The sequence below is a fragment of the Mytilus trossulus genome, chromosome 14 (genome assembly GCF_036588685.1).
Source record: "Mytilus trossulus isolate FHL-02 chromosome 14, PNRI_Mtr1.1.1.hap1, whole genome shotgun sequence".
In the NCBI taxonomy this organism is placed as follows: Eukaryota; Metazoa; Mollusca; class Bivalvia; order Mytilida; family Mytilidae; genus Mytilus; species Mytilus trossulus.
The window spans coordinates 35,627,813-35,636,820 of NC_086386.1; the positions used below are offsets into that span (position 1 = coordinate 35,627,813).

General features: G+C 31.7%; 1 protein-coding gene across 2 annotated transcripts; it reads left to right on the forward strand.

Annotated features, from left to right (window-relative positions):
* The first annotated feature begins 468 nt into the window (after positions 1-468).
* On the forward strand, positions 469-4,148 carry LOC134696783 (uncharacterized). Of its 2 annotated transcripts, none has more exons than XM_063558730.1 (2): positions 469-561; positions 1,821-4,148. In XM_063558730.1, the coding sequence occupies exon 2, from the start codon at positions 2,601-2,603 to the stop codon at positions 3,471-3,473; it is 873 nt and encodes a 290-aa protein (XP_063414800.1). In that variant the 5' UTR covers positions 469-561; positions 1,821-2,600; the 3' UTR covers positions 3,474-4,148. Both variants share the same exon structure in this region, with proteins under 2 accessions (XP_063414800.1, XP_063414801.1).
* The last annotated feature ends 4,860 nt before the right edge of the window (positions 4,149-9,008 follow it).

The following is a 9,008-nucleotide window of genomic DNA, read 5'->3' on the forward strand; positions in this document are numbered from 1 at the left end:
GGTTCATGTTTAGACGAGTTGTATATATACATACGTCTAAACATCAATATATTCGTAAAACAAAATAAATTGTTGTTAGAACTTAAAATTCACCAAGTGCTTTTTGTCATGATATAGAAGTCTCTTCATGGTATATATTGTTAAGTTGTAAATTACAGAAATATTCTATAATGCTATTGCCACTACATATATAACAGCATTTGTTCCTTACAAAACATATATTATGGCATTAGATATAACAAAGTTTCCAACAGAAATTCTAATATGGATTCAAAGATATAAATTGAAAACGAACCTGCGTGTGAAATTGAAAGAAAGGAAATTAGACCTTTATTAAAATCAAAACCGATCATACAAGGCTTTTTATAATCATGTGATCAGAAAATAACAGCAATATAGAAAAATATTAATTTGAAAATTAGCGCCTTATAAGATCACGTGATTATTTAAACGCACTATTAAAGTAAATAATAATATCGTGTGTGTACGTGTTTTTTTATGGCATTTAACATATGTGTCTATCATGTCTATGTTCTAAAGAAAATGAACTATCTTTGAAAGGTAAGCATCTTAAGAAACTTTCAATTTGATTATTTGTTACGATGACATGCATGACGAGCATTGATATTTCTATGTTAACAAACAGTAACAGGAAATTGGTTTCGTTGAAACAAAACAAGTTTGAAAATATAATCGTAGTTAAAAATATTTCGAGCTACTTTCATTTTCAAAAAATATATGATTAATGTTAATGTTTCGTTGTTAAATTACTTATTTAGTTTTAGAGTGTCTAAACTCTGTATTAGACACTCTAAAAACTATGCTAAATTGGTACAGGATATTTAAAACACATGGTGGGTTGAACCCAATGTGATGACTAGCCAAACATCCCGCTTATATGGATGGCAATTATAAAAATACCACTAAACTCTGTAGTATATATAGGTAAACATTTAATCTATTATTTCAATACCCAATTCACGCAGTTAATTTATTGCAGAAATTTAACCAATGAAAGGATTAAAGTAAGCCCGTTTTATATTTATTCCAATCCAAATTATCTAAACAAATTAATAATCGTATATTGAAAATCTATATTCTTTATACATGAAATCAATTTTTTTTATTGGAAGTGCAGCACACATTGAAACAAACCATTTTTATCAAAAACACTGCCATATTCTTAACTATGCTAAATTGGTACAGGATATTTAAAACACATGGTGGGTTGAACCCAATGTGATGACTAGCCAAACATCCCGCTTATATGGATGGCAATTATAAAAATACCACTAAAAAGACAACATAACGTGACAGGAATACAGTACAAATAAATGCAAGATACAACTAGTATAGAGAAATATAAGATATCTATCAGTTTTTAAGATGTATCAATCGGTTTTAAATAAATTTTACCTAGTTAAGAAATATCTTATTTAGTTATATATAGGAACTCTTTTTTTTCAATAAATATAAGACATTATATGTAGTTTATATGTTATCTAATTAATTAACTTTATTATATATCTTGACCCGGATTATTATAGAAACTACTTCGATTAATGATGGTAACAAAAAATACAAAAACATAGTGCTAGGGTTCGCCTTCGTTTACGATTTGGTGTTAGCGTTTGCTTCGTTTTAAAGGCCCCGTTGTGACTCAGAGGTTAAGAAAAAAAATAAAAGCATTGGTTACTAGTATTTCTTTTTGTTTTTTAATTGCATGCAGGGATAATTGTGTCATGCATTAATACATTCTGTCTTAATATATTAAATTTTCATTGATTTTTATTTTTTTTTATTTATATATATCAATTTAGGTGAATATGGAGAAAAGTGTATCATACTCTACAAAGGATTGGGATGATGTTCCAGACGTTCCTCTTCTCCACGTGTCATATCTCATTCATATATTATTACCAAGACGCCATTTTGGGCATGATCGACTTCTGATAAAAAAAACCCAGAAAATTCTTGAAAGACTTTCCTATGTAAAGGAGTTTATTCCAGACAAGTTACACATTGTTCCTGTCGGAAGTAAGTTAGAAGGTTGTGGGATACCAGTTGCTGTCAGATTGACTGATGAACCATATATTGAATATATGTCTGATTTCGACGTAATGCTTGTGCGAGATGAATTCTCGACTTTGACCAAAGAATTTGAAAAAGATGGAACGAAAATGTCAGTTTTTATTGAGACTGCTCAAACTCACCCTGGATATGGACGTGTACGGTTCGCTTCTACAGTGAAACATGGCACAAACATGACAAACAACACACTGATACATCACGGTGGTCAATCAGATGAATATTATTTGAACTTTTCTGCGATAATGCGCGAACAGGCTGACATGATGGCAACACATACAAATGATGGTTTGAACTATAATCAACATGGTCCAGCCATTACTGCAGACGACCCAGTGCCTATGACACTGGAAAGATTGAAAACAACAAAACTGATTTACCCCCTAGACTGTATATTTGCTATTCCTTGTAATTCGTGGCCAGAATGTGCAATACCATGGATTAAGCGAAAACGCACTAATGATTGGCTGTAAATTGACACTATTAACTTGATTATATCCGCGGGATTCCATATGGTACCAGTAGCTCACCGATTAAGCAGTAATCCTGAAATTGAGTGGAGACTGTCATTTGCAAATGCTGAAAAAATACTGGCTGAACAGGCGGTCACTTCAGCGCAACGACAATGTTATAGTTATCTTAAAATCTTACGTAAACATACTATGGAGGAAGACACTAAATTTTCATCTTATTACCTTAAAAACGTATTTTTATATTGTTGTGAAGAATTACCAGTTCGAATTTGGGAGGAAAACCCTGCTGGATGTGTTTTGTACATGCTAGATATTCTTTTAGAATGCGTTCAAAAAAGAAACATCCCTAGTTACTTTTTACCAGAAAATAACTTGATAGATTATTTAGATGATGCGGAATTACAATCCATCGAATCAGCTTTTCAAACAATCCGTTGTAATCCGATTGCACCAATTTTAGAATTCACAGATTCAAGAATGTTCTGTTATGGTCAGGAAAGCTTAAGTTATAGGACAACTTTCCGAAGCATTGTTCAGCTAGTACTAAATGAAATTGTTTCAATTAAAGATGTTGATATTGGTAGAACCGTCTTAGGTTGCTTCACTGATATCCAATATAACATTGCAATAGTGATGCTTGGCGAGAAGCGGACATCGTTTTCATACCATTTGGATTTTTATCACCATTTTGTACAGAAATATATACAGATGTCTTTTGTGGAATATGTTAATTATATGGGTATAGTTTTAGAAAAGCCTTCTTATGCGTTAACGTTTTATGAGAAATGTTTGGCTGGGGTAGAAAACTTCACAGAACTTGAATATTTGAAAGGAAATATGGCATGCATGTGTTTTGCTTTATCACTAACTCATGATGATAAATCGAAAGAAAGAAAATTGCGATTATACTAAGCAGAGAATATTTACAACGAAGTACTGCAAAATAGTGGTATTCATTATGCTAGCACCATTAACTTTGCAAACTTTCTATGTTATAGCGAAAGATGGAAAGATGTAATTCAGTTGCTTGAAAAATTCATTGAGGCAGAGAGAAAACGACCATCGTCAATGCATAACAGTTATCACCCTAACGAATCTATAACACTGAATCTTCAGCTTCAAATGGAGGTCAAATATCGAGGCTGCTTCTTTGCAAGTTCTTTGTCATTTGCATATTATTTCCTAATAAAAGCAGCTATTGCAATAAAGTTGCCAAAAGTGTTAGATATTATGGAAAGCTTTGAAATGCACGGCCATTCTGTGAACAGTTATGGAGATCATAGACTTCTAGAATATATTAGACTTGACACTAAAGAATACATTCTATCAGAGCTAGCTTTTTCCTACAGCTCTTATTTGCAACGAACACCGGCTAAAAAGCCACATCGGGTTGTAAACCTGAAAACAGATTTCAAATATTGTCTCATCGTAGCTTATCTGCTATATGACAATGCTGCTAAAGCAACAAATTTACTTTTCAAAAGGAGATTCCTGTGTATTGATACAAGTGACCTTTACTTGTTTTGACAATGATCCGTTTACAGTTTGTTTGCTAATTCTTTTACACAGTAAATAAGTATGAAAAAGCATACATGCATTGTTATGTATTTGACACAAAATGTATAAAGAAAACTAATATATCAATTAGGAATTATTGTATTAGAATCATATTCAAAACAGTGTGTTCCTGGCCTTTGATTGACGACCTAAATTATCCCATTGACTGGGACAGATTAGGTGAACGTTTGTCGGTAGCAATCACTGCTCACTATATAGCTATGTACTTGTTAAAGACACTGAATATGTGGGGTCACCAAAGGTTCTCAACACCTAAATAACGCAATTCGTAAAACGAATCCGGAATAATACGATGTGTTGATGTATATCAATAATATAAATCAAAACATAAAGGTTATTCCTGAATAATTTTTCGAATTATATTATTATTTAAGGCGTTAAGAACCTTTGGTGACCCCACAGTTTAAATCCTATAATAAGTAGGAAGTGAGAAATGGTCGTTACAAACAAACGTTCACCTAATCTGTCCCAGTCAAAGGGATAATTGAGGTCGTCAATCAATGGCCAGGACCACACTGTTTTGAATATGATTCTATGAGGAAATGAAACATGTGACTCGAAATTTGGATTGGACAAGATAGAAAATATGTCTACACAGAAAGTAGATGTCAAAATATATCAATAAAAAGCCAGTGTTACTTATATTCGACCCTTAAGTTCAAAGTGTCAAACAAATAATCAGCAGCAATATTTGTAGAATCTGTTTCTCCACGTTGAGACACGAACAATACATTAAGTTACATGAAGCATGCTCAATATCGTATTCATGCAGTTATTTTTCCATTTACAGCAACAGCAAATCACAGCTTACTTACATTTTTTTTTAAAACTAATTGGATCATACAATACCGTTTGTTGCATTTTTGAAAGATTGAAGTATTTTTGTTAACTTGATTAGAACCACTTCGGTGGTTTCTTGATGGCATTTTCGTTTCGGGCGCGTGATATCGCAAGACTTAATATGTCTCCAGCAGACTATTATTTATCTTGTATTCTAGGACCTTAAAAATCGAATCAACTTATGTATTGAATAAAACAATGCTTCATTTCTCGCTGTAAGATTTGCAAATGGAAGTTCAACACCAAGTACGCTGTCCTGGATCAAGCGAGAAATCAATCAACGATAATCATAATTATTTTTCACTGAAGGTTTTCATGAGAAACCTTTATATAAAACTAGGCATATCCAAGAGGACACGTGCAAGACATGAACAAAAGTTTATTTGGTGGGTTTAAAATAAAACAGGTTTATTGTTTTGTACATAATTCATTTTCTCTATTGTGTGGTTAAACCTTTTGTCATGCCTTTGCATTAAAAAGCTTATTAAACAGGTATGGGTTCAGTTATTTAAAGCAATTAGAATGGAAATTCTTGTATAAATCATGTTGGAAAGTGCCAGTGTATACATGGTCATTGCTTTAATTTATTAAGAGTGTTTCGTGACATAAACGTCGTAAAAAGTTAAATCATAAAAATACTGAACTCCGAGAAAAAAAGGAAAGTGCTAAATTAATTGACATAACCAAAAGATCAAACACATCAAATGACTGGACAACAACTGTCTTAATCCTGACTTGGAACAGGCAATTTCTTATGCAGAAAATTGTGGATTGAACTTGATTTTAAAGCTAGGTAAACCTCGCAATTGTTTGACAGTCGCATCAAAATACATTATATTGACAACGTTGCATGAACAAAATAAACAGACAAAATAGGTTAAAATGTCAAAAAAGGGGGTACAAATGTATACTAGTTAAGTGATAATGGACGTTATACTAAACTCCGTAATATACACAAGAAACTAAAATTAAAAATTATACAAGACTAATAAAGGCCAGAGGATCCTAACTTCTAACTAACGACCCTTCCCCTATACCTCTAGCCAATGTAGAAAAAATAAACAAGAATTTGCACAATAAAACTTTGTTCATAATAAGTCCTAGTCCGATGTCAGAATAGGTAACAAAAGAAATTAATCATAATTACCATGATACACATATGCAGGTGAAGGTGACATATTGCTACTGAGGTGGGGGAAATTGATAATTTCAAAATCAAAATAATCTTGTTTCTCATATAATAAGATTCTGGTACTGTGATGACTGTGTATGTCAAATCGAGGTATACGTCTATAAATGAGTCTGTTGTTTCTTTATTTTCTAGTCGTGGTGGATATATTAATGCAATCCAATCAGAAAAGGTTTTGATTGTTAATGGAAAGAACATCATAAATATATGTGAAATTAAATGATCTGGGGTTTTTAATCTTCTTGTTTTTATGGCAAGTGTCTGAAGTAACTCCGATTGATATAAAAATTTAGAAGAGGTCAACAAGAAGAGCGTCGTGTCTTTTATTTCTAGTTCCGGTGAATAAAAGTGAATATGTGTATATACTGGTATTCATCACAGAGGACAGAAAGTTCCTGTCTATAACTATATTACAGTGATCCTTTTTCAATGGGAGATACAACGGAAATGTTTTTGATGTATTTCTTTTCTATTTGCGAACTAAGTTATTGATGTGACCTTCAAGATGCGCACAAACAAAGGTGTTGAACATTTCAGTACAAGAAACCAAGTTACAAAGTGTCAAGGAATGACTTTTATTATGTGCAAATATTTGGTGGAACACACAGTTCAGTAACTGTAGTGCTTACATTACTGATCGGTTTGTCTTGAAGGTGGCACGGTAGTATTTACATTCCAGAATTTAGGTTGCTCTTTTGTGTACCATACCTAAGTCAATGTATCTGAACGGTTTGATTGGACAAAAAAAAATATAGGATTAACTGAAAATACCTTATATATTTGTTTTTCGTTCATTTTTTTTATATAAATAAGGCCGTGATTTTTTTTCGTTTGAATTGTTTTACATTGTCTTATCGGGGCCTTTTATAGCTGAATATGCGGTATTGGCTGTGCTCATTGTTGAAGGCCGTATGGTGACCTATAGTTTTTAATGTCTGTGTCATTTTGGTCTCTTGTAGACAGTTGTCTCATTGGCTATCATACCACATCTTCTTTTTTATATTTCCCAAACTGAGGGATGAATCAGGTGTAAAAAATATGAAATAATTTTACATACAGATCAAAATGATTTTTTGAGAATTTTTTTAAATTGTGAATTCACTGCATGATAAAAACCCTAAAAGTACTAGTGGCCTTAGATTTTTCAAAATAGCAAAAAAAAGTAAACGGTCATGATACACATTCCTTTCTAAATAGTAAAATGAAGGTACTTAAGTTAACTGTGAATATGGAATGTTTAGCAGTGTTAGAAAGTGGTGAAAATTCTAAAAAGGCTATCATTATCACTTATTGGAAAGGAAATACTACGGTGCCACCTGTAGCTGAGTATGACTATTATCTCAGTTTTATATTTTTCCTGTGTTCATGATTAATATTATTTTATTGGCTCACTTCTATATATGTATTAGACATACACTTATAATTGTTTTTTTTAATCTAACTGACTTTATCGTCAAAAAGGCTTATGTGGGTTTTTTTTTATATCCAGAGTAAATGTTACTTTGTCAATTTATATTGTATAAGATCAGTCTAATGAGTATTGACTATGGACTTCTGTTAAAGGAATTGTTTTCAATCACAACATATGTATTGTTCATTGTTGTTGACATTTAAAAGCTTATGTCAGATATGTAAGATACTACTAGAATTATCTTTACTTTACAAAACGTCACTTTGCACTACAGTCAGAATTTTTGACTCCAATCAAGTCTTTAATATTAAATTCTCCAAAATTGCTAAATGGATTTTTAAAATCTTAAACTCATTTTAAAGCTGAAATAAACTTCTTTCTTACTCTCTATATATAAATCAATTTTAAGTTTAATTAATCTCAAAATATAGCGCATTAATTGCCAAAAAGTGGTCTTCCAAATTGGATGAAAATGTCACATTCTTGTCAAATGGTAGTAAATATTTGTCATGTTTGTTATCCCTTTAATCAAACATATAAAATCTCCAAAACCATGTCTTAGATTTTTTTTATATATGCCTCCAGTAAGAATATATGTTGATTTAAACTCCTGGTGCCGAACCTGATTACACCTTAAGATGTTGTTTAATCTTCCGATTAAATAAGATATTTATAAAGAATATAATATATGTTGAAACATTTAGAAACAAATTATCCAAAAACTGGGAAAAAACACCCTTTAATCATATATATATCAAAGTCAAACAAAGGGGGTACCAAATTTTTTCCTTACAATTTCACATGTTTCATGAACAATTGTTCTGAGAAATGAGCTTAAAACTGATTTTCCCCCTAGAACCCCTGTAAAGTCTGTATAAATGCAAACATTCCAATGGGAACACCCCAGGAGTGTTCTGATACCTTTACTATAACAATAAAACCACACACTTTGTGTCTTTGATGCTCTAATGCTGTAAATTATATGTGAACTGTCCAACACTAACTTGGCATTTGGCGGGAGTTTGACGTCACATATCTGTGATCATGGTGATGTAGTAATTAAATATACAGACAAAGCTCCTCCTCTTTCCAGACAGTCTAAGATAAGAGAATAACATGATTGACCAGCTGCATATAATCAATGTTTAACAACATTATTCTCTTTATAAAGAATAATTTTCATCTGAATTTTAAAACAGAAATAAACTATGTCTAAAATTAGCTAGAAATTAAAAGCATAAAAAAACATGTTCATAAAAAGATCAAGACCACCCTCTTCTTAAAAATCCACTTTCCCTTTCCCACATGATTTTTAAATTTAATGGAACTGCAAAATTACTTATAAACAATAAATGATAGCAATCACTTAAAATTTGAAAATTAGCGCCTAAATTATACATGTTATATGATCACGTGGATATTTAAACGT

Bases quoted from the DNA above. Each gene is read 5' to 3' on its own strand.
- LOC134696783 (XM_063558730.1), top strand. From the start codon at position 2,601: ATGGTACCAGTAGCTCACCGATTAAGCAGTAATCCTGAAATTGAGTGG.